The sequence below is a fragment of the Chelonia mydas genome, chromosome 2, assembly GCF_015237465.2.
Source record: "Chelonia mydas isolate rCheMyd1 chromosome 2, rCheMyd1.pri.v2, whole genome shotgun sequence".
NCBI lineage: Eukaryota > Metazoa > Chordata > Testudines > Cheloniidae > Chelonia > Chelonia mydas.
The window spans coordinates 73,606,831-73,632,833 of record NC_057850.1 but is presented as its reverse complement, the minus strand read 5'-3'; the positions used below and the strand labels follow the sequence as shown (position 1 = coordinate 73,632,833).

The 26,003-nt window shown below is 40.8% G+C and overlaps 1 protein-coding gene across 5 annotated transcripts in view; it reads left to right on the top strand.

Annotated features, from left to right (window-relative positions):
- ASXL3 (ASXL transcriptional regulator 3) overlaps positions 1-26,003 on the top strand; it is a 152,630-nt gene that overhangs the window by 14,589 nt on the left and 112,038 nt on the right. Inside the window, exons 2-3 of one of the 5 annotated variants that reach the window (XM_037892673.2) lie at positions 9,993-10,056; positions 11,921-12,003. In XM_037892673.2, the coding sequence (XP_037748601.1) occupies positions 11,948-12,003 (56 nt within the window). In that variant the 5' untranslated portion in view covers positions 9,993-10,056; positions 11,921-11,947. Of the gene's footprint in view, positions 1-2,862; positions 2,866-9,992; positions 10,057-11,920; positions 12,004-14,850; positions 14,906-25,323; positions 25,592-26,003 lie in introns of those variants that run through there. The other 4 variants (XM_037892675.2, XM_037892671.2, XM_037892677.2 and 1 more) reach the window with 4 other exon arrangements.

The window sequence follows — 26,003 nt, the reverse complement described above, 5'->3', positions numbered from 1 at the left end:
AACTAAGAGAGGCCCAAAATAAAGCTTATCTCTTGGTTGAGCAGGAAACCCAGTTGTGTGAAAATGATGTACCTATATCTTTCCCGGCCGAAAAAGAAAATCCTACGTACCCCTTCCTCTACAAATTAAAGTATCTACCTTGTTTGTGATTCATAGGACACAGCTGAAATAGTTTTGTGGCATGCAGGCTGATTTACTGCATCTCAGATTTCCCATTAGTATGTGCCGAGTTCTTGTTTGACCTGATTTTGGAGTTGAAGCAGGCTTATGGCCCATGTAAAGAGTAATCCTTCCAGGCTGAGTCTGGAGCTCATGGCTGCCGACAACTAGTGACCTATCCTGAGTGCTTTCAGGTTTTACTCAGATAGGTAGGCAAAATCTGCATCTTAATTTTGGGCTTAGGGTTACAAACTGTTGGTATAAAGATCACATCTTTATCTCTGTTTCACTATCACCTCTGTAATTTTGAAGTCAGAATTCATCTTTGTTCCTTTTGGGCATTAGGCCCTATTTAATTGGTCTGGCTATGAAGATTGATAGCTTCTATTGAGTTTAAATCTCTAAGGGAAACTTCTGTTCAGCTGGTAGACCACTCTGTTGATTTTCCTTTGTTGACTATGTCAATACAGTGTCTCTCAACCATACTGTCATGGTACATCCTCCTCACAGTAATGTTGCCCTGTTGTATGGCTGATCTGTGTAAGTTACTGATCACATCAAAGAATTTTTGAAAACCTTATGCTTGGGCTTCCTGAAGCCTTTATCAAGGGTAGTGTGGATAAAGATATGCTCCCTGTGGAAAACTGGTAATGCTTATCATTTTATGTATTCCAAAGGCAAAAAATTACTTCCTAGAATTATCTTTTGAGTCACAGATTAAATTATAGGTATGGTCTAGCAGTAACCAGAGAAGAACTTCTCCAAAAGAGCCAAGGCAATTCACCCCGATTAAAAAAAATCTGCTCCCTTTCATCAAACCTTGTGATTACCATGCATTCCAAGCACTTACAACTCACCACAATTGTAATCAAAAGCATTTTCTGCCTTGAGGAAGAGTGGGAATGTGAAAATATGATACTGTTTGTGTGTATTATAAACAACAACAACCCCAGAACAACTGTTAGTATAAGGTGCTATGAAAGGTGGGTTTTTTTGTTATTGCCAGCAGTTTGGGTTGGTCTGATTAGGGTTGCTAACCCTCCAGGGTTGTCCTGGAGTCTCCAGGAATTAAAGATTAATCTTTAATTAAAGATTGTCATGTGATGAAACCACTAGGAATCCCTCCACCTAAAATTGGCAACCCTAGGTTAGATTGTTCTCAAATAGAAAAGCTATAAGTTATCATGCAGGTCTTCCCAACAGAAGCTTTAGGACATCTCCCTGTTATATACACACACCATCATGTATTCTATCTGATCTGTCGGTACCTTGCCAAACTCTTGTTCGTAATGGGTTTGAAACAATACGTTAATTGCCAAACTTTATACAAACTATACAAACATCACTAGGTTCCACCCAAATAGAGCCCATTTCTGTTACAGCTAATGTACTTTAAAGACGGGTGGAGGAAGACAGGAAGATTAGAATTAAAAATGAACAAGATATGTGATAAACAAAATATGCATGGTTTGGTGTGGTACAAAGTACTGATTCTCCCTTGTTTGAGAACCTTGCATGAGTAACTGGCAGCTGTACCATCTGCGAGTAAGGTGGTTCTTCCCCAAGTCATGGCAATTAAAGCTCCGTAGCATCCCACACTGTCATGAATTTTATTTTATATACAGCTGGTATTGATGACTAATCTCTTAAAACTTTAATCATCTCATGAGGAGAGGTGGAATAATTCACAGTAGCCCTTCCTTTCCTCACCCATGAAGATAAATGTCACAAAATGATGGCTGATCTTTGTTATGACACTAACTATTTTATATTTAACAAAGATAGCAAAATCCTACTGGCAGCTAACAAAAGAATTCTCTCTCTATATGTGGCGCGAGAAGGCTATATTTCTCTAATTCAAAAATGTGACTTTCCTCTCTACTTTTGGAGCATTTGAAGTACTAGAATTTGATTGTGCCAGTGAATTGACTACATACCCAGGGATATGTCACAATTCAAATTGATTTCAAGTCAGTTTTGAACATTCTGTAAGCTTGAAAACCCCCAAAGTCCCTTTCATTTGTAATACTAGCTCCCTCAAAAATTGAATAATTCCCCCCTGAATAAAACAAGATGAGGGCTTTCATTTCACTTTTCTTTGGAGGGATACCCCCCCCCCCCCCCCCCCCCCCCCCCCCGGCACACACACTTTGGTCATCCTTATAAGGATAAAACCTACCAACAAAGGTTCATTCTCTACATCAGTAACAACACAGTTCGGCTCCCCTTCTTTTCATGTTAGCCAACAGGCAGCAGTACAGGGAACTGTGCTGTGTAGCTGGCGATGGGAAATGAAGAGAGAAAATACTGGGTCTTGCAAGGATAAGGAATCTCTTTACAAAGACTGAGATAGTATGTAAGTAAACTTTTCATCCAGACATCAAAATGCTGTACAATGAGGATAAATATTATATCTGTTTTACAGATGGGAGAACTGAGTCACAGAGAGGCTACGTGATTTGTTAAGGGCCACACAGCTAAATAGTATCTCTTTCTATATTATTGTTAGATGTGGTATAATGTAACAATCCTATCATTTGTAAATAAAACCTTGTTATAGTCAGCCCAGAGTGACATGGCTATAAATGCTTAATTGTATTCATGCCTCACAATATACCCATATCAGTCACAACACAAAATCTGCTTGTTTTATTAATCTTATGGATAACCCTGATCTGGAAAAAGTATTTTAAATACTGATAGGAAGTACGTATTTAGCTGCAGTATATACCCCTAAACATATTTTATTCTTAATCCTATATGTTATGATTTAGTATTTTTTCTCTCTGAAATTTTAGGTCTGTATCTGTAGGACACCGTCTAACAAGATAACTCCTTGTAGGAGAGGAGTGGAAAGAAAACTGGCATAACTGTCTCCTCTTGTTAAATCTGGTACATTTAGAGAGTAGCCAGTAGGAATATGTTACTCACTTTGGAAGTACTCCTTAAACATTACATTTGCCTGAGGAAAGTAAGTGATGGAAGTTTTTAAAGACACACACTTGCATGCGCACACACAGAGACGTGATTTCAGAAGACTTCCTCTTCAGGTATTTTGATTCTGACCATGTTGAAAAATCAGTAGTACAGCAAACCTTTTAGTGTCTGAAAAAAAATCTATATTAGTTTGTGTTAGAGTGATAAAACGTATAAAAAAAGTGAGTATATTCAGGCTTTTGTGTGCTGTTTTTCTCTCCATCACTCACGTAGCAATCAGTGTTAAGTCCCAAGCAGACTGCAAAAAGCTACAAAAGGATCTCACAAAACTGGGTGACTGGGCAACAAAATGGCAGATGAAATTCAGTGTTGATAAATACAAAGTAATACACATTGGAAAACATAATCCCAACTATACATATACAACGATGGGGTCTAAATTAGCTGTTACCACTCAAAAAAGAGATCTTGGAGTCATTGTGGATAGTTCTCTGAAAACATCCACTCAGTGTGCAGCGGCAGTCAAAAAAGCAAACAGAATGTTGGGAATCCTTAAGAAAGGGATAAATAATAAAACAGAAGATATCATATTGCCTCTATATAGGTCCATGATACGCCCACATCTTGAATACTGCGTGCAGATGTGGTCAACCCATCTCAAAAGAGAGATATTGGAAAAGGTTCAGAAAAGGACAACAAAAATGATTAGGGGTATGGAACAGCTTCCATGTGAGGAGCGATTAATAAGACTGGGACTTTTCAGCTTGTAAAAGAGACAACTAAGGGGGGATATGATAGAGGTCTATAAAATCGTGACTGGTATGAAGAAAGTAAATAAGGAAGTGTTGTTTACTACTTCTTATAATACGAGAACTAGGGGTCACCAGATGAAATTAATAGGCAGCAGGTTTAAAAGAAACAAAAGGAAGTATGTCTTCACACAATGCACAGTCAACCTGTGGAACTCCTTGCCAGAGGATTTTGAGAAGGCCAAGACTATAACAGGGTTCAAAAAAAGAACTAGATAAGTTCATGGAGGATAGGTCCATCAATGCTATTAGCCTGGATGGGCAGGGATGGTGTCCCTAGCCTCTGTTTGCCAGAGGCTGAGAATGGGCGACAGGGGATGGATCACTTGATGATTACCTGTTCTGTTCATTCCCTCTGGGGCACCTGGAATTGGCAACGGTCAGAAGACAGGATACTCGGCTAGATGGACCTTAGGAATGACTCAGTATGGCTGTTCCTATATTCTTAATTTGTTCATAGTGTTTCTTTATATTGTTTCCCCTCTATTATGTACAGCATAAAATACAGGCAAGCTGATGCAGGACACAAATGCTTGGGATGGAAAGGAACAGTCTCAATCACCTAAGCATGGTCGCTTTCTCCCCTTGTACAGGGTGTGTGCGCCAAAGAGGCATTCACCTTCCTGATGGATGCAGTTAAGGATCATGGCCATGAATTCAGGGCAGTTTTTAACCAATCTCTGATGTGGTGATGGGGTGGGAGGGCTACCTTTTTCTCTTTGCTCTCTCCACAGTGGCGCTGTGTCTCAATGTACTGATTCTTAGCCACAAACTGCATAGAGCCCATGTTTGTCAGCTAACCGCATGCATATGTCACAGACTAGAACACCCATCCTAATACTCTAAACTCGTAACCCTCTGTCACTTGAGCTAAAAGAGACTCTCTGGTTGCTAATAGTAATAGAGCTCATGCTATAGTAGAAATGGAAACAAAATTCAGTGTTTCTTGTCATGATATTTGCCTTTGACCCCAATCTTGCAAAGCAATCTAGTAGCATGGACCCTGTGCCTATGCAAAATCCGGTTATAGTCAGTGGGATGTCCTGGGATCTGTGGTAACTGATCCCAAAGCAGGTTCAGGATCTCAGTCATTTAAATACTTAGCTTGTCTTACTAAGTGATATAATGGGAAATCAAGCCTGAGGATTGATTTTACTCATCGTGACAAAAATTTTTACTTGCCACAGCCTCTGCAATTTAAAGGAATAAAACAGTTGTGCTGTTCTGTTGTATATTGTATTTAATTGTAACATTTATTTATTTTGAATTCTAAATGCAAGTGTGCCATTTATTTTGATTTTTCAAAGAGTCCTAGCTGCCATTACAACAGTTAAAATGTGGCATTATAGAAAAAACAGCATACTCAAAACTGGTCCAGTTATCCCAGTCCCAAAACCAACATTAAACCAGCCAATCAAAGCAGTAGAACAGAGAAGTCATCCATCCTACCGGAGAGGTCCATTCTCTCTCTTCGCCTTCATCAAATGTCTAAGGAACTGGACAGGTCTTCCATAGCCTGAAGGTCAGCATATTGGGGCAGTTTCAGACCAAGATGGGGAGTAAATTCCAAAGTTGATATGCTGACAGAAAACTCTCTGCCAGCTGTTTTCCCCCAGGGCAACTGAAGGGATTGCAGCTCATATGTCTCTGCCGACTGTGGTGTTGGCTGTCTGAACTTTTAGGGTCGCATATCCTAAGCCACTAGGGCTTTATAGGTCAATACCATTAATGCCACCTAGAAACTAATAGGGAGCCAATGTGGATCATGATATACATGTGCAATTTACCAATCAGTTGTTAAATTTTGTGTTTGATATACTTAGAAAACCTGAATATACTATATTTTTATCTCTATCTAATTTTGCTTTTATTACACCTTCATACTCTTCCGGCCTTCATTCTACTGTTTCATTTATTTCCTATAATAATACAGGAGTTCTCAATTTTTTTCACAGTATAGACCACATTATTAAAAAGAAAAAAAAAAGTGTCGCAGGGACATTTCCCCTTCCATTCGCAATTGTATAACATCACTATGGCAACTATAATTTCTCATATGGAAAAGTAATATTAGGAAAGTTATTAACATATTTTTAGTGTCTTTTAATGCAGTTTAGCAGCTGGAAATGAAGAGAGCTAGCATCATGTGACCATCCAGCTATCTGTAGACCACCAGCAAGCAAGTGCTCCATGAACCACAGTTTGAGAAATGCTGCAATAATCGTGGTGTACCTTCCTTTGTTGTCTTCATTTATCTTTTCCTCCTTTTACCTTTCACTCTGTTACATTCTTTTTTTCACATATTGTGTCCCCTACTTCATCCCCTTTGTCTCTTCTTGCTTTTCCCATCCTCAATCCCAGCCCAAAATACTTCTCAATCTCTCTTCTAATCGATTTACCCATCAGTCTCTCCCCTCACAACAGAAGGCTTTGAAGTTTTAGCAGAAACCTAATAGCCAGAAGGCTAAATCTGCTGACCAAAAACCAATACGAAAGGTTTGTGGGGGCCTGCCTCCCCTCGGCCTGTCTATGAGCAAACAGCTGAGAAGGAGCAGGCTGGGATTTTTGAGGATACTATCTCTGTACCCTTGCATGGGATTCCATCTTTCTATTAATTAGCTAGCTAATAGGTCCCTAAAAACTTGAATGTTCTCTGTCTACTGAAAGGAAGAAAGAAATATTCATTCTGCTCTCCCCATCCATCCCAGTGCCTCTTGGCTGCATGCATGGGTCTGTCTGTGCTGTGTAGGCCTTCCCCCAGTAATTTGGCTGCTTAGAAAAAGGGGCTAGCTGGTATCACTTCTACCTCCCTCCCAGCCTGTGGTGTTTGGGTTTTTTGGATGGTCTTTCCTAGTGTGTTGCTCTAGTGTTGTTGTGGTTGCTTGGACTGTAGCTTTGCCAAGCAGCAGCAATTAAATGTACCTGATTCTTTTCAGTGTAGCTGCTGTTCACAGGGATCTGGATGTATTAGTGGAAAGCTTAGCAAAGCTATGAGCAGCAGCAGAGCCGTGGGAGCAGCCTTGTTTAGGGAGACAGCACTGTATCAGTTTACATTGGCTTCATATTAAGAGAGCTTTTTTTCTGCAAACATAATGGCTAGAATCTGCAGGAGTAGATGGTACTTGTCTGCAAAAGCTTCCTACTTGCCACATGAGAATAGTGTTCTTGAGTTCTGTGATTGCTAAAACTGTAGTTTGCACCACTGTGTGTCTTCTCTGTGTTTGTGTTGCTCAGTAATGGCTGAATTGCAAACAGTTGAGCAGATTTGATTCTGTGCATTGAAGGGCAATTGTACACATACGTTTAAAAAAAACCAGTGATACGTTACATACAGAGATTATCTGCTGGCTTCATTACTGCCAAACAGATTATAAGGGTACAAAGTTGGGAGGCTCTGTTAATACAGAGAAAGATTGGAGCTTTATACAGGAAGAACTAGATGATCCCGAAAACTGAGTAGCAGAAATTGGATGAAATTTAATACTACAAAGTGAAGGGTCAGGCACTTAGGGTCTAATAATAAGAATTTCTGCTATAAGATGGAAGTTCATCAGTTGGAATTGACAGAAGGAGAGAGATCTGGGTGTGTGGTTGAGCACAGGATGTCTGAGTCACCAATATGATGCAAAAAATGGAAATGTGATCCTAGGATGTATCAGGCAAGACATTTCCAGTAGAGATAGAGAAGTATTAAAGACATTGTGCAAGGCTCTGATAAGACCTCATTTGGGATATTGTGGACAGATTCTGGTCACCGTTATTCAAGAAAGATGGATTCAAACTGGAACAGATTCAAAGAAGAGCTAGTAGTTTGCTTGCTGGGATCATGTGGGTATCTCACGCTTAATTCTCTGCCATTGCAGTAGCCTTGAGTATTGGTGCACCTTTATCCCTCCTATTCTGTACCTATGGAACATAATAGTTTAATCTCCTGTGGGCTGTGATACTTCAGTCTAAATTTGGTTGTTGGATTTAGTGTGTGGGTGCTCTGGCTGTTGGTCAATAGTGTACAGGAGCATAGGTGCTGATTCTGTGGGTGCTCTGGGGCTGGAGCACCCATGGGGGAAAAAATTCAAAAGTACCAATTTGTCTCCTGGACCATTAATGTTTATTAATAGGTCTGTTTTCTACTAGTAGCTCTCAGAAGTGCTATGTGACAGAACCTGGGTTTGGTTCAGAGTCCTGGTCTCTTCACTATCCAAATCAGCAGGGTATAGGTGAACTACACAAGTATCTTGGTGACCTCTGTACTGAACCCCCAGCTCTCTTAAGGAGTGTCATGATGGGGTTCAATGGGATCTTCTTAGTCGGGGTGGGCAACCTGTGGGACGCACGTGGCCCGTCGGTAATCTGCTGGCGGGCTGTGAGACAGTTTGTTTACATTGACCGTCCGCAGGCATGGCTGCCCACAGCGCCCAGTGGCTGCCATTTGCCATTCCTCGCCAATGGGAGCTGCGGGAAGCAGCTGCCAGCACATTTCTGTGGTTCGTACTGCTTCTTGCAGCTCCCATTGGCTGGGAATGGCAAACCGTGGCCACTCGGAGCTGTGGGCGGCTGTGCCTGTGGATGGTCAATGTAAACAAACTGTCTCATGGCCCATGGGCTGCAGGTTGCCCACCACTGTTCTTAGTCCTTCTTAGATGGTGAATTTCATTGCTAGTTATACCTAATGTGGAAGAACGAATGTAGGATCCTCAGGGATACAGTGCAAATCATTCCCTTCCTTCCCTGCCCTTAAGAAAATATGTTGGGATATATCCCAAAGAACATGGGACAGGAAGACTCCTATTTTTCATGATTGTAATTTGACTTGCTCTGGGGTCCTAACTATTAACTATAATCCCAGCATTACCAGTCATTGCCCAGGTCTAAGTAAATTCCCATTCTGAGGATATGAATGTTGGATAATGAGGTTGGGGAATAGGAGAAAGATGTAAAACAGGAAAAGGCTTCCTCCCTTGCCCTTCATTACCTTGTCTTACCAAGGTGTTCATAACTGCATTAAGCTATTCTCTTTTATTATTTTACATGTCTTAGTGCACAATTACTAGTTCAGTTTTAATCTTTAGCATTATTGTGAAAATAACAATTTTTTTGCGGGGTGGGGAGTGCGCCGTGGAGGTATGCATTGTTGGTGCATGTATTAGTTCAGTCTGTTTGTTAGCTCACAAGCGTCTTGATAATAATGCTGTATGTGTATTGTTCTGTACTGTCATCTCATCCTGTTTTCCATAGGTAGGTGGGGGAAATCATAGACCTTCATTGAACTGTTTCTTCACCTAATCACTTTTACTTTCTTCAAATAATAAGCTTCATTAAATTAAACCTGTTTAGTTTTTTCTTACACAAGAAATACTACTTACTGTATTTAGCTAAAATAGTCGTCTTAATAGTTATGAAAAACCCCAGACATACACTGACTTCTCATTCAATAGTATTCTAAATCAGGAAATGTTTGCTCTTCACTTAAGGTAACTTTTGTGGGGTTTGTGTGTGTGTGTGTGTGTGTGTACACACTATATATATATATATATCTATATATATTATATCTGTTCTAAATGGTTAGATAAATACAATTACACTTGTCAGGATATATGAGACCACAGCCCACACTGTGCATCCAGTGATTAAACCATTTCCCACAATGGGCAATTGTTCATTCCAGCACATTCAGCCTTTCTAACATATTCTCCATTTTAGTATGTCATTATATCCAGAATGTATTTGCTTCATACTGTGGTATTTAAAAGCTGTCTGGTGGAGTTGATTAAAATCTCTGTAGTGTTATACATATTGCTTTGTCAGTTTTGTTTTGTTCTGTTTTGTTTTGTGAAGATGGTCTTCTGTATCCATGTGTCTGGCTATTGTTTCCACAATCCGTTCAGTGCAGCTTCCTCAGCACATACTGCCCTCCCTTCTCCCACTTCCCCAGACAGGGTGATTTCTGATGTTTTGCGTAGCTTTATTGTTTCCTTCCCACTGTCATCAAATTCACACTGTAATACTTGGCACTTTTACTTCCTTTATAGAGTAGGATGTGATGTCATAGAGAAGGGGACAGGGCTACCCAAATTTTCTCAATTACAGGGAGGAGCTGCCCAGGTGTGCTGAGGGGCCTGTACTCAGGAAGAGAAACAGGGAATCCTCCACAGTGAGTAACCCCACTTTCAAGTGCACCCAGTTTCCTTCATAGCCATGTCCAGTACAGTGTAGTTTCCTCTTCTGCCCTTTCCAGTTTTACCCAGTTTGCCCTCTGGAGTGTTCCCAGTTCAGTTCAGTTTCCCTTTTCCGCCTCCATTTTACTGCACATTCATTTTACTTCTTCCTTTTCTGTTAACTCTCCTCTCTTCCTTACTCCAAGGGTAATATTTTCCTTTTTTGCCTCTTGATGTTGTTAACCTCCATCATTCTAGTCTTAATCTTCACTCGCATTGTCCTCTTTCCAGTGAATTAGACTGTCCTATTGCTGCTACTTCCTGTTTTGTCTATAGTTCCTCTCCTCTCCCTTGTAATAATCTCTTTCCAAGTTCTTCACTGATCCCTTTGCCTCTTTTAATTACTTTCCTCCCTACTTTTCCCCCTTTCAAGTCACCATTCCATTTTCCTTTCCTGCAAGTTCCATGTATAATCTTTCCTATTTACATACACATTGTTATAAGCTCAGTTCAGCTCCCAAACCTTTCTCGTGCAGCCCTCGTTTCTGCGCTTTTCTTTTGTAGAACTAAAAGGTAAAGAATAAGTTTGTCTGATATGGAAAACAGTATAGGGCAAGGGATTTGGTAAATAGTGTTCTGAATTGGAAAGGGGAGAAAAGGAAGCTACCAGAACTGTAAAATGGCAGGAGGGACCTGGGGAGCTCAAGGGATTGGTAGAGGTTATGGAGGCTTTGGCTCCTCTAGGTCACCTGCTTGAATTACAGCCCTGGTTAGTAGTGATTGAAAATATTCACCATCCAGTCTTCGGTGACTTATGTGATATGTTTTGGTGGTATGTCTCTAGTTCCTAGTGGACAGGTGTCCACGTTACAGTAGCTACCATCACAATTGGCATTAATTGGTGACTAGTAAAGAGAGGCAAAGGATTGAATGAGCATGGAGACCAAACTAATTTCTCATTTGCCAGAGGTGGAAGTGCAAGTTGTTACTGAGTCACATTGGAAAGACACTGGGGGGAAGCTTGCATTGCCATTGCCTGTGCTGTACCTTTTCTGTTGATAAAGGATTTCAGTTTCCAGGGCTGTCAATCTGGCACCTAACATGAGCAAAAGAATGGCAGAAAGAGTCAACTGGCTAAAACTGAAAAGGGACAAAAAGCAAATGACAAACTAGAAAATTCCATGCCAATTGGTCTGAATTGGGATGAGGAGTGGATTAATTCGGGCTCAATTGGAAAAGGCAAAGGAGTGGAAAACTGAGCTGAACTGGAAAACATACTGCACTCGAGTGAGTCATGTGGCATCTTGTGTGCTTCTGTGACTGTTTTGACCACTTAATTTTTCATCTTCTTAAAAACAAAAAGCATTTAAAATTTGAAACCTATCATGTCACTTCTGACAGTGACTCCTCCTTTGCAAACAGAAGTTTTTAGCCTTTTTTGTTTCTGAGGTCATCATAAGATGTAAGCACAGAAGTTCAGTGACCTCATACTGTTTTTAAAGTAGTGAGCAAAAACTAGCAATCTCTCACCCTTTTTTCCCCCCTGCCTCAGAGAAACTGTACTGCAGTATTGGTGTCCTCAAATAGGTTTCATATTTTAACTCTTTTTAGTTTATTTTGTATCTTTGGAAGAATATTCCCATGCATTTCAGCAGATGATGCACACAAGCAGCAAGTAAATCTCACTTTTTCTGCAGTGTCCCGGACTATATCTGGCCTTCCAACAGATGGAGGACTCCAGTCTCAACACTGCAATTCCCCCTCCAAAAATAATTAGGAAAAAGTGCATGAACACATAACCTTTCAAATTCACAGAATTATTGTATCTTAGTTACACATATATATATCATTTCTTTTTAGGCATTGGAAAAACACCCCAACTCACCAATGACTGCAAAACAAATACTGGAAGTCATTCAGAAAGAAGGGTTAAAAGAAACAAGGTCAGTATTTATATGTTCAATATCTCTTACGATTTCTTTGAAAACAATGAAATCTAGTATTAGTGAGGCCTGTATGCTATTTCTAAAGTAATATACACTGGCTAATTCAGAATGTCAGCGTGTGGAAGCTTATCTGACTTTTTTAGTTTGTAGTGTTGTAGCAGTGTGTTGGTCCTAGGATAACAGCGAGACAGGGTGGGCGAGGTAATATTTTTTTATTGGACCTACTCATCTCTTTCACCAACAGAAGTTGGGCCAATAAAAGAGATTACTTCACCCACTTTTTTTTTTAAAAGGTTTCTTAAATAGTCATGTGACTCAACTTATTGCAAAGTGATTTGGATGCAGAAATGGTTTGCAATGGATAAACCCCTGGAGGATGAGCAGGTTGGGGTGGTGGGGTTTGATCCAAAGTCCAATGAAGTTAATAGCAGTCTTTCCATGGGCTCCAGTGAGCTTTGGATTGAGCTCGAAACATTCTGCTTCAAGTGGACACACAGCTCCTATTCCTGAATCACAACTGTGAGGTGATCTACGCTATAACTGGGAGCTTGGACATGACAACAAAACGACAGATTACTCTAACAGGAAAGGAGAGATTAGTTTGGGGAGGAAAATAATAATAATGCTCAAATACATGGTGCATTTTCTTCTTCTATGACTGGTGTTGAGGGATAACTGCTCAGAGGGAATTTCTCTTCAAAGATACTGTGTCAGTAGGTGTTGACCTGTGGCAGCAAAATAAGGTAGGAATTTGCTTCTATTTTAATTACATCCTTTTACTGTGGCTCCTAAAATGTAGGGCAAGTGAGCTTTTAAAGGCAACTAGTATAGTAGAATAGTAATGCATTATATCTGTTATTTCTGAACTTATACTGTTTACCCAAAAGAATCTTTCCTGGGTACTGTGTTATGTTTCTTGTCATTCAGAAACATTTCCTAAGAAACAGAAGGAATAATGCAGTGCAGAGTCTTTCACAGTATATAACCATGCAGCTTACTGGTAAACTAGATACAAGCATGTTGTAAGATATAATAAGTGTGTGTTGGTGGAATGAATAGCAACAGGCATAGTATTATGTAGACGTGGAAGATGCATTTGCCCCCTAAAGTTCTGCAAATGTAGTTCAGAAATCATGTAAAATGTTTGTGCCAGTGCCAAGGAAGAAGGAGAGAGCCTTAGAAAATAAATGTCTGAGATTAGGCTCTGTGCCACAAGAATATGCAAACAACAAAAAAGTCTCACAAAAGAAATCACTTGAAAATTGTATATTAAGATACTCCACAGCAGTAAATGAGCTACTGATTGCTCTTTCAAGTCTTGTAGCATGATGCTACTGCACTTTGGCTTACAATTCTATTCTACTAATTCTTGTTATAATAAAAACACTTCTTCATACTTCTTAGAGTGTTTTTCTCCCCATCGTGGTGTATTAAAGAGGAAGCAGTGTACAGAGACTGGGTAGGAGGTGAAGCTAGCTCTTTAATATACTTAAAATACAGAAAACAGAAAAACTCCTTTTGATTGTAAATATAAATAAATCATACAAGAGGAAGAATAACCTACTAAATGGAAAATCAGCCTTGTAGTAATGCACGAACTCAGCTTGACAGGCAAGAAAAGGATCAGCAAGTTTTCATTTCTGTTTGATTTGTATTGTGGTTCAGTATGTATGTGCTGTAAAATGAATACAGCACATGTGCGGATAATTAGTAGTAACTAACTATATGGAATGTCATGTGTGGTAATGAGCATTCCTACTATTGAAGGCAGGATAAATCCCTATATTGTCTATTCTTTAACTGGGCCCCAAACTGAGGAGCCTAAAAATTATGATTGTTGCAGTTGTTTGGAAATTGTGACTTTTTTTTTTAGAATCGAGTTTAAATTTAAACAAAGTTTGGATTAAGTGTTTTCTACTGCACTGAAAATAGTTGAAATTAAGCGCTCATGAAAGGTTTTTGACTGAGAATGTTGGTTGTTAAATTCCTCTACTAGAGCAGCAGGCTGTGCAAACTTATCCTATTTAGCCATGCTACTTTAACTGTAATCTGCAGGGGACCTTTCTAGGGCTAACAAGGCACTTTAGTTTCCATGCTGCTATCTACTGAGACTTGCAAGTAGTGGTGGATTTTGTGATGAGTAGTCAACCTGTACCCTCCCCCCCAGGGGGAAAAAAAAGAGCTGGAATGAGACCACCAAAGTGTCTTGGACCACTGAACAGCCTTCATTCTTTGATGACTTTCTTTCAACTGGACTGGATTTGAACCAGCAGTGAAAGGTTATGTATCCTGTTCTCTCTTCCTTATGCTGATATGTTTATCAGCAAACCTGTAGCAATTCTGGGCAAAGTTCTCTTAGAATTCTCTTCCAGCCTTTCCAGTGTATAGTGAACAATAGGACTGCTCAGTTCAGTCATTTTGCATGTACATTGCAAAAATAACTACGGGTAATCTAAAATTTCTTGCTGTATTAGCAACTCAGAATTAATAACTTTTAGGTTTTTGCAGTTTTATTGTTGCCATTAGCGGCCAATCATTAGGACTGTGTTGGCCTTTTAGGCCCTTACATTTATTTCTCTTTGATGTTATAAAGATGTGGAATTCCCCAACAGTTTGGTTGTTTTTCTACCCAAATCAAGTCCAGCAGGGAAAAAATTTAAAAAACAAAAACACTAGCACAAATCCAGGTGCACCTCAAGGGAAAAACAAACAAAACTATGGTCATAAGCTGTGCTGCAGAGTGCACTTGCACAGATTTATATCTTGTTTGAGATGCATGTTTCAGTTTTGTTTTTGTTTTGTTTTTGAAATATCTTTCCTGCTGCGACAATCACTTGTAAAAAGATCATCATCTGGCCAATCCTCCTCTCTGTACCTGGAAGGAAAACCAACTTTTAAGGTAAATAATTTTGGGGCCTAGAAGCTTGACATTTTTCTTAACTAATTAAAAGAAATTATTTGTGTGTCTAAATGTAAGCGTTAGCAAACAAAGCCAAACTGACATCCCTTGAGACTGTAGTCTTTTATCTACAGAGCAGGTGTAATGCATGCAACAATAGTGCAAACTTCAAGTTTACCTTTCATTGTACCTCAACCTTATTCTGAAATAATTGCTTTTCTTGGAGACAGAGTAGTTTAGCTATGTGTCTGTTTAAACACTGGCCTCTCTGCTGAGATTGCAAATGAAGGTGTCGTTGTGCTACCTGGCCACTTTTAACTGGATTGAGAACACCAAATTATTTTATGTAGGCCACTAAGCAGTGGTTTAATGATAACAATTTTTGGATAGTATTGACATGAGCCAAATTTGAATTGGTGATTGAGAGAGACTTCCTGCTCCATTACCAACTTCCATAGCTTTCCAACCTACTGTTTTCCTCATAAAAACAAATGAAATGTGTATGTAATTGGAGATTATAGTTAATTTTATTTCCCGTGACTTGTATTTTAGTTGAAACTTGTATTTGCTGTAATGTTTCTTATAGCAGGCTAAGTCAAGAGGGGATAATGAGAAAAATATATGGATTAATTAAAACAAACACTTGCGTTCTAATATAATTTTTTAAAAATCGAGATAAAATCCGCAATGATTTTAAGGGTAGACGTTTGATTTTGAGAGATGTCAGAATCAGTATAAAAATTACATCGTAGGAAACATCAGTTTCATATCTTGTAAAGTTTCAAATGTCCAGGTGTAATTAAAAATATGTGCTCATGTTGATAAGGACCTGTTATGTGTCAGTAGGTTTCTTCTTTGAGAGAATTTTTCATTCAGTTAGAGAACAAAATTAATGTTCTGGCAGCCATTCACAATGATGACTTTTAAACGGAAGTTAACTTTGTCAAAAGTTGTTTGGCTTCCATACAGTGATGAGCTGCCAGAAGCTGAAGAACCGGTTCCTTCAGTCGCTCTCGGTCTTCAGCAGCACTTTGGCAGCACGTCCCTCAGTCGCTCCGGGTCTTCGGTGGCACTGAAGGACCCGCCGCCGAAGTGCCGCCGAAGGCCTGGAGTGCCACTGGGTGAGTACAAATTCGCAGGGGAGCTTCCCCAGCCGAGAGCTCAGGCGGGACGGAAAGGACGGTCCCGCGGGCCAAAGTTTGCCCCCCCCTCCCCCAACAACCAGTTCTAAACCAGCTTCAAAATTTAACAGCCGGTTCGCATGAACCGATGCAAACCGGCTCCAGCTCTCCACTGCTTCCATATTTTCTAGTTTATACAGTTTTGCTGCAGGCTAGTTTAGAGTCCAGGCAATATAATGTAGTGGGGAAGGACTTGTGAGAAATCTTTGGGCAGAACCTCTTCTGATTATTTTCAGTTAAAAAGAATTATAATGGTAATTTGCGTGAGTGTAGGATGGCAAAAAGGATTCTGAAAGGAATTGACTCACTTGCCAACAGCAGGCAATTTTATTATTAGAGAAATGTCAAAGGGATTAAAATAATTACCAGAAACCTAGTAGCCAGATATGAAGTGATAGATGAAAGATGAGGAGGGGTATACCACTAGTGATGTTCAAGGGGAACACCCTGATGAAGAATTCAGCCCCACCACTATCCCCAGCTAATGGGAGAGGGTGTAGGTGTTGGGATTTTTACAGTCGGTACTGATCCTGAGCTACTTTTCAGTGCTTGTTCTCTTTTATTAGTCTCAGGATAGTAATTGTCTGATATATGTGATGCTCCATCACCCCTGTAGCTGTTGGTTGGATTTTTGGCAATTCCAGAGGCTCCTGGCTGCTGTGAGGAGAGAGAGGAGACAGCTCTTGGCTACTGTACCCCTCCTGTTGCCTTGACATTTTTTTTTTTTGGCAGGTGGGCCGGTGTGGGTGGGTGGGTCTTCTGGGAATAACTCCATGCCTGCTTTTGCTGCTTACAGGTTTCCTAGGTAGCATCATCAAATTGACATGATTTGTGGCAGCTTCACTACTGCTTACGGGGTTCAGAACAACAACAAACTGAGCTAGAGCCACATCATTTCACTCTGTTGCTGTTTGAGGAAGCTATGAACAGCAACAGAGGCAGTGGACCTCCCTGTCTGCAGGCTCAAGAATACAACACGATGCTGGTTACATTAGATTGACATTTGAAAGGACTAGAATCTTTTTCTTTCAATTGAAAGTTTAAATTTTGCCAAAATTGATGGCTTGGGCTCCCATACTCAATGGGGAGTACTTACCCACTGCCCAAGGGCAAGTGGATTTTTTTTTTTTAACTCCTGCAGTGCATACAGGATTCCTTACAGAATGCGCCTGGTGCTTTACATAAACTTGAAACATCAAATAAGTATATTTTCATTTTGTTGAAAAATGGAAGCCAGTTTGGCTTCCCAAAAATGAAAAGGCAGCTCATTCCATAGTCATGAGGTATATGTGCTAAAAGTACAAGCTTCAAATATGTCTGAATTATATTTAGGACAGGTAGTGAATCTGCAGACTTAGATCTAGCAGTATGAGTTACTTGTTTTAGTTAAAAACAAAACAAAACAAGTGGTTCCCAAATAAAAGATTGGAACATTATGAATCACAGATTCTCTATCTCCTGTTCTTACCTGTTACACCTCTGGTCATCTACTGATTGTCACTTTCTGACACTGCAATTTTTCTTAAGCCTTTCTGGAGCAGTGCAAAAGCTATCATAATGTACAAAGCTATATTTAAATTCTTACCCCAGATAACACTTACAGTACTAAACTGCACAAAATTACTATGTCCCTGCTACATACAGACTTTCCAAAGATGCAGTTCTTCTCTGAAGAGCGTGTTACTTTGTGGAGAGACACTTACAGCCACAGTGGAACAGAAAATTCAGGTCCTCAGCAAGAGGAGAAGGAAAAAGACCAGGGTTTCAGAGTCTTACTGTAAAAAATTAATGGTTATTTTAACATACATATTTTTTGTTTCATTGCAAAAGGTATCTTTGCATCCAATGGATGAAAAATACTATTAAATGACACCTCCCACCCCCAGATAGTAACTATCCCCGATTAGGGCCGGCTCCAGGCACCAGCGAAGGAAGCAGGTGCCTGGGGCGGCCAATAGAAAGGGGCAGCACTCTGTCTGTAATTGGGGCGGCATATCCGCGTCTTCGGCGGCAGTTCGGTGGCGGGTCCTTCACTCCCTCTCTCCCTCTTCAGCGGCAGTTCGGCTGCAGGTCCTTCTTTTTTTTTTGTCTTTGCCTCTTGGAGCAGCAAAAAAGCTGGGGCCAGCTTACGTTTATATAGTTTATGTTTAACACAGTACTGTACTGTATTTGCTTTTTATTTTTTGTCTCTGCTGCTGCCTGGTTGTGTCCTTCCAGTTCCAAATGAGGTGTGTGGTTGATTGGTCAGTTCATAACTCTGAGGTTCTACTGTGCAAGTAAAAAAAAAATCATAGGTCTGACTCTTTGGAATGTACTATGAAATCTTAACATGTATTGGAACCTGAAGTCAGTTATGTGATTCCCTCCCATTTGAGTCCAGAAACTGAGAACACTGAAATATTAGTCTGCAGCCATTCATTCTTATCACATGAGTTTTTGGGGAAAATTTCCAGTCAAATTGTGCCAAAAGTTTTGGTGCCGAGGACTCTTGTTCATGCCCTGTTTCTCCCTAGTTTTGTACTTCTCCTTCTGCCTTGCTTGGTAACACTCAGAAATTCACTCCTACTCCTTCCTCTCTTGAATAGATTAAAAAAAAGGTTACTCAACAGGAGTTAAAAGGGCAATAAACCAAGAAAAGGGGGGCAAGAAATGTTTAACTTTTGGAATGTAACATTAACCCACAGGTCCTATATTTCTTTGCCTTCCTTGTCTGTCACACTCAGGATTCTGAACTCTGGGGCAAGATCATTTCTTACTATTCTTGCTGTTAAAGAATATTTGACCTGAGTATCTTCAAGTAACTGTGACTGGCCTATTACTTTTACTATTACTGTTATTACAGAACAGTGGTTCTTAACCTATTTACCATTGTGGGCTGCGTCCAATACTACCTGTATGGCCCTGAGGATGTCACATGGGCTGCATCTGTGTGCTGATTGGGCCGCAAGCGGCTTGCAGGCCACAGGTTGAGAACCACTGCTTCAGAAGAAGTAAGAAATCCTGCTCACTCTGCTATTTTTACTGCATTTGTAACTTACCTGTAGAATTCTTAACCCTACCTCTTAGTTACTACAGGAAATGTCAATTCAAGTCCTTCCCCCTCATCCCCCTCTCCTCTCCAAAAAGTACATTGGTTATCGTTCTTGTGCAGCTGTTATTCTGCCCAGGGTCATGCTGTCTACATAGGATCAGATAGATTCTGGTGGTGATAATCTTCTTTGGGAAGACTAAGAAGAGATATTTGTCATAGGTTTGAGCGAGCATTGTTACCTTTCGACTTCTCATCCTCAAAGGTGGTGATAGCCTTTTCTCACTTAGCGGCTGATACTGAGATTTCAGAGCCTGAGGAGGTGCCAGAGAAAGACCGTGATTATTCTCAAGATTTTCTGCTAGAATAGGGGTGGGTAAACTTTTTGGCCCGAGCGCCACATCTGGGTGGGGAAATTGCTTGCAGGGCTGGGGCAGGGGGTTACGGTGCGGGGGCGGAGTTTGGGGTTTGGGAGGGGGTGCAGTGTGCAGGAAGGGGCTCAGGGCAAGGGGTTGGGGCAAAGGAAGGGTGCGGGGTGCATGAGGGGGCTCAGGGAAGGGGGTTCAGGTGCAGGAGGGGTGTGGGGTGCAGGAGGGGGCTCAGGACAGAGGGTTGGGGTGTAGGAGGGGTGGGGATGCGGCAGGGGGCTCAAGGCAGGGAGATGAGGTGCAGGAGGGGTGCGGAAGGGGGCTCAGGACGGGGAGTTGGGGTGCAGGAGGGGTGCGGGATGCAGCAGGGGGCTTAGGGGAGGGAGTTGGGGGGCGGGGTGCAGGAGGAGTTCAGGCTCCGGTCCACTGCCGCTTACCTAGAGCGACTCCAGGATGGCATGCTGCGCTGCTCCGGGAAGCGTCTGGCACCATGTCCCTGTGGTCCCTGAGGGTGGAGGGGGGGCACAGAGGGCTCTTCTTGTTTCCCTTCCCTCGCCTGTGGGTACCTCCCCCGAAGCTCCCATTGGCTGCTTCCCGGAGCGGTGTGGTGTACGTGACGGTGGCAATCCCATGGGCCAGATCCAAAGCCCCAAGGAGCTGGATCCGGCCCGTGGGCCGCAGTTTGCCCACCCCTGTGCTAGAGGATTTATGCTATTTGTGCAGAAATATTACACCAGTATGTTGCCTGGAAGTAAGCCTACAACTTCATCTTTTACCTGAGAAGAGCCATCAAAGGAGCACACCTAACCTTATGCAGTTCTAATTTGTCCATTGATAAATGACACCCTCCCGTATCAACCTAAACAGTATGCTCACCAGACTCTTTAAGCGCCCAGCTTCTAAGGTGAAACAAATGGAGTGGATCCTGGAACATTTTTCACTGCACCAGTTTTGTGTACAAGGATCTGTCCATTCCCATCCCCAAATGTCTTGAAATAGAGACCTTGTCACAGGAGGTAGTGTCTCTGACCGTCATTGTGGGTTTGTTTTTTTTTTTTTCTGGCTTCAATCCCAGTACTGCTGTTGTGTCCTACAGAAGCTGTACCTACTGAGTATCCTCATATATTGCCTCTGTCTTGTCCGGTTATGGTTTCAGGTTCTCCAGCAGTTTCTGATCCTCTCTGGAATCAGTGCATCCAAAACATACAAGACTCTTTTCATTCCCCTGTCCTATTCAGTTAGTTAATGAAGAGTCACCTGTTAAGTGGATCTCCTGGGTTGGTAATAGGGACAGTGGACACTAAAGACCTTATTTTGAGTTCAGAATGAGCCTGAGGAAATGATTCTTTTCAGAGGAAAAAAAGTACATCAATTTCCTTGAATATAGGGCTTTTAGGAAGGCATTGGTAGACCTCAGGGACTCTTCGGAATCTCAGGGGACTCCATCTGGGTCACAGCTCTCATGTGGGCATTTATCCGTTCTGTCTCTGTTAAACCTATTGAATAAAATTTTAAAAAGCATCGAAGTCTCTCTAAAGTCACTGGGATATAGGTTCCTAAGTGATGCTGGTGCTTTTGATATTTTACCCAGTGCTTCTACATCCCTTGATCTTTCTGCCAGTTTCTCTTTAAGCCTTTGAGTTCTATGTCCGTTGCGTTGCTGACTTTAAAAACCCTTTCCCAGTCGCTGCTTTTTTGAAAATAGGGTAAATGAGCTTGGCAGCTCTGTTCTCTTTACTGCCAACCTATTTCTGGATCTCCACGGTATAGGGAGTCTTTCTTCCTTTCTCCAGTAGTTTCAAGGTTTCGTCTTGGTCAAGAAATACTATCACTGCCCAGTTTTAGTCTTCCACTCAGAATAAAAAAGAAAACAGCACGTGGCCTTTGACTGTTGTTGAACCTTAACATTCAGCTTTGAAACAATGAAGGATTTTTGGTCTTTAGGGTCGTCTTGTTACGGGAAGAGCCAAGGATGGGGACCAAAACCTCTAAGGTAACTCTAGTCTGCTAGATGGTATTTGGGAGGCCTATTCAGGTGAAGGAGCACGTTGAAAAAAACAATGTCAGAACCTGTTCTGCCTTGGATGTAGTCAGTCTTTGGGACAGAGAAGGGGACATTTTGGTGGAAGAGATAAATAAAGTTTGTGTGCATTTTTTTCACCTGGTATGATTGAATTACTGCATGTGCATCAACAGATGCAGTTTTTGGCTATGGAGTGATGAGAGAAGTTGTATCTGAGCAACTTCTACCCATTCTTTCAATGAAAGACTGCTAGAAAAATCCCCTCTTGGTCCTCCTTCAGGTACCTTCTCAAAACTCACCTCTTCCATAATGCATACAGCAGACTGCAATCTGATTATGGCAATGCAGGTGGACAGCTGCAGTCACTGCAGAACAGTGCATGTCAGATTACATTTGCTACTCTGTCTCCTCCGCTCTCCTCCTGGCCCTCTTGTTTGTCTCATATACCTGTTACTTGTCTTTTTTACACTGTAAGCTCTTTGGGGGAAGAGACAGTCACAGAGTATATGTTTGTACACAGGCACAATGGAACTTTGACAATGTTGTGGTCGTATTCCATTGCAGACAGGTGAATTGGAGTTGCAAAGACTACAGTTTTTATTTGTAAATGTTTCTGAATCTTGGTTACACTATTCTGGACTGATAATTCTAAAATTCATCATTTTAGGCATATTTTAATGTATTATATTTAAGCCACTGATGGCTTATTTTAGTTCACTTTTATGTAGAAACAATCCCTAATTTGTATATTTTAACACTGCTTCTCTCCATTTTGGAGTGCTAAGGAAGCTTTGTCGAGGGGCTTTAAGGAACAGTGCCAGAAAATAAGTTGTTTCCATGAACATTTTTGATGCAGTTTGATTGTTGCTTCTGTTTGTCATATGAGAAATATTTCAAATTGGTGTCAGTTTTATGTTTCTCTCAGATATAAATTTAAGTTCAACTTTATTATCATATGGGTTAAATTTAAGAGGGAGTTTAAAAGACAATTGGCATTATGTATTTGTATTTATAATAGTAGATTGGGACCCCATTGTACTGGGCACAAACACATAGTGTGAAACAGCTTCTGTCCTGAAGAGCTTACTGTATAAATTGACAAGGCATAGGGTGGAGGGCAAGAGAAACATGGAGACAGGTGGAGTGACTTGCCTAAGATCACACAACAGAGCTGAGAATGGAACCCTATTCTTGTGACTCCCAGTCAATACGCTATCCACTAGACCTTTCTCTGTGTGTGCATATATGTATAAATATATAAAATAAAGAGGATAAAATACAGGCACCCCATAATATAGTTTGTATCCTGTTGTAAATTGACTGTATGTAGTTGCTGAATTTGTAGGAATAAAAAGCACCAAACTGAAAAAGCACCGGTCACTCCATCACTTGCCCTTAGATCTTTAAGAGTTGACATCACTTACAATATTTTTTAAGGCATACCCTTCTGCACTTTGGTGCTGATCATCAAAGAATTTAAGCATGTGCTTTAGCGAACTGGGGCCTTAGAACAGTTGATTCTCTTACTTAAGATGATGGATTTTATTCTTTTCGGTTAATATTTTTGCTTGTAATTTGTTCAGTGCTTCATTTCTCCACCTAGTGAACTCTGTCATACTACAGGCTGATGTGTACAGCAAACATCTATCCAGCTTTCATAGAAGTTATACAAAATATTGTTGCTCGTTTTCTAAAGGGTCAGCAATAAAATAGTTTATTTTAAATCAAGAAGTAACACTGGAAAGTACTACACTATGAAGACTGTGAAAATGAGAATGTAATCTGTATGAGCAGCTTGCTTTCCTAGCTATAATGAAAATATATTTTTATTTTACTTATATAGTTATTTCAGTTTTTGTTTACCGATTCTGTTTTTTCCCCAAGGGCTAGATAGGAGTGTTAAGTGCTTGAATCCTGTTTAAAGGTAATATGTGCTATATTGTAGTTATACTGCAAAATTATAACACATAGTGAAAGTGTGAAGATTTTACAGTTAATCCATGTTTAGTTGTAATTGGAAACAGTAGTACAGTTACAGTTACATTTTGTGATGTGCTAAACATATGTCATCATTTAAGGTCTGTAAAGCAAAAACATTTTGTCTTTTAATATGTCCCAAGTCTCCATTGTTACTGTGTAACCTGCTGAAATTAGGATCCACATTGTGTATTAGTGCCATATTGCAGACATTACTTTTATCTAAGTATGGAGGGAGGGAGAGTAAACAATAGTTACAGTGAATAATGACTATTAATATAATATTTGATAGTCTTATTTGTGACATTTACCAACTACATTGGGTACAATAAAAATCAACACTTCTTATTGGTCCAACCCCCCTATTGTTTGGAGGTGGGAAATAGGCATCAGCTGTGAAAATTAAAGTTGTGTGGCCCTTTCTACAAATTCCATGCTTAGCATCCTTTTCATAGTGAAATAGAAGGTGTAATGTTTCTATGTTTTCGATGCTTTATGTAACAAAGGCAACCTGTGTTCATCTATCCTTCGTCATGGTTAATAAAATTCAGTTATAGACTTTTTTGAGAGACCCGAATTAGTAACTAAAAAAACTTGTGTGGAAATGGACACTAGAGTATTGGGGTCCCCAAATGCTTACTGTCCCTTTAAAATGTATACAGATTGTGTCAAGAACAGCTTTCAATGTTTTTTCTGGAAAGGTGTAGCCTCCCTTTAGCAATATAGCAGCAAAAGTTGATTTTATAATTCTTTTCTTTCCTCTTAATAAAAAAATAAATCCTCTTTAAATTTTGCATCTTTTTTAAGAGAGAGAAATTAAGATTTTTTACAGATATGTACAAATCCATTTGTACACACATGGAAGTTAAAGAGGGAGAAAGTCTTACTAGATCAATAATCCATTCCCCTGCCAGTGCAAGTTTCTTCCCTGTATCCAGTGGATACTCCAGTTTGGGTTTAAATGACTAAGTGGTGGTTTTTTCCCTAATTTAACAGATCTTACTTTTTGGGGAGCAGTTTCCTGATACTCAATCTTAGAATTTTCCCTTGCTTAATTTAATCCTTTTTACCTATATCCAGTCAAAGTGTGTGTTCATCTGAACGCTTTGTTAACTTAACCACTATTATGTGAAGGGTGATATGTTCTCTGAGGTTTGTCTTAATCAGCCAGCTTTGCCAACATCTCCTGGTTAAGAGGAGGGAGGCTATAAATTGGTTTTCTAATAATATGAGCCACTTATTGTCCAGAGCTCTTAGCATTTTAAGAAATCTTTAGTTCATTGAGGTTTGATGGTAGACAGAGCTTGTGAAGGCCGATGCTCAGCTCAATGGCTGTCTGTCTGTAATGCAATAACTTTTTAACTTCTTATCCAATCAATCCAGAATTTCAGAGACTTTTTCAGGCCTCCATGGTCAGAACTCTCTGCTGCTGTTAGGGAAAATCTGGAAACTGAAAGGGGAAAAATGGGGGACACATGGAACCCTGACAGTTGATTAGCACTGCCACAGCTGTAAACACCTCTGTAATTGACTATAGATAAAAGGACTAGTTGGTGGCACCCGTTAGCACCCGCCAGCATCACACTACTCAGTCTTGTCTGTTGTCCTCCCAATAGAGTTTAACAGATAGATACCCTCAATGATTTATATCTCAAAAAGAAAGAAGACAAACAACTTGGGGGAGTATGGGGAAGTGCACACAGTCCCTGATGCGGGGGATTCTGGTATGGGGGGAAGGGGAATAGAGAACAACCTGGCAGGGGGAAGATTAGGTGATCCAGATAAGGGGATGTGGGGGGACACACAAAGCCTCTACCATGCAGGTCTATCTTAACTGATGTGCACTCGGGACACTTTCACAAGGCTTCCATCTCAGGGGCCCCCCAGCTACTGGGGAAGAAAAACAAAATAAAACTGAGTGATGCTGCAGCCCTGTGCACGGTTTAGCAGGCAGTGCCATTTACTCAAATTTGGCCCCATCTGCTCCTCCATCACAGCTGGGGTCAGGAGTGGCAATCCTAGCTGGGACAGGAGTGGAGCACTGAGCCAGGAGGTGTGGAGGAGGGTGCACAGCCAAGAAGGTCATGGAGCAAGTTGCTGTGCTTTGGGGTGAGTGGGGAGTATTGGGAGGCCGTGTAGGGGGGGCAAGTGGAACACGGGTGTGTGCGTGCGGGATTGAGGGCTGGAACGTTGGGGGAGAGGGGGATGTTGGAGGTTGTGGCCAGTGTGGCTGAGGTGTTGTGCGGCCGTGGTGAGCAGGATATATTTCAGGGCTGCTGGGATGTGTGTGGCGGCTGTCAGGCTAAGTGGGAGCTGGTGGAGAGTTGTTGAGGTGTATATATGGGATAGGAGGGGCATTCTAGGGTCTGTTTCTGAGACGTGTTATTCATACACTGGTATATTTTAACTTCCAAAACAGCTCTGTCAGGGTAGGTTTGATTTAAAGACTCAGTTTAATCATGGATTTCAACATAAAAGTGCATTCTTGTTGATTGTTATAATCTTAATACATATTCTTCAC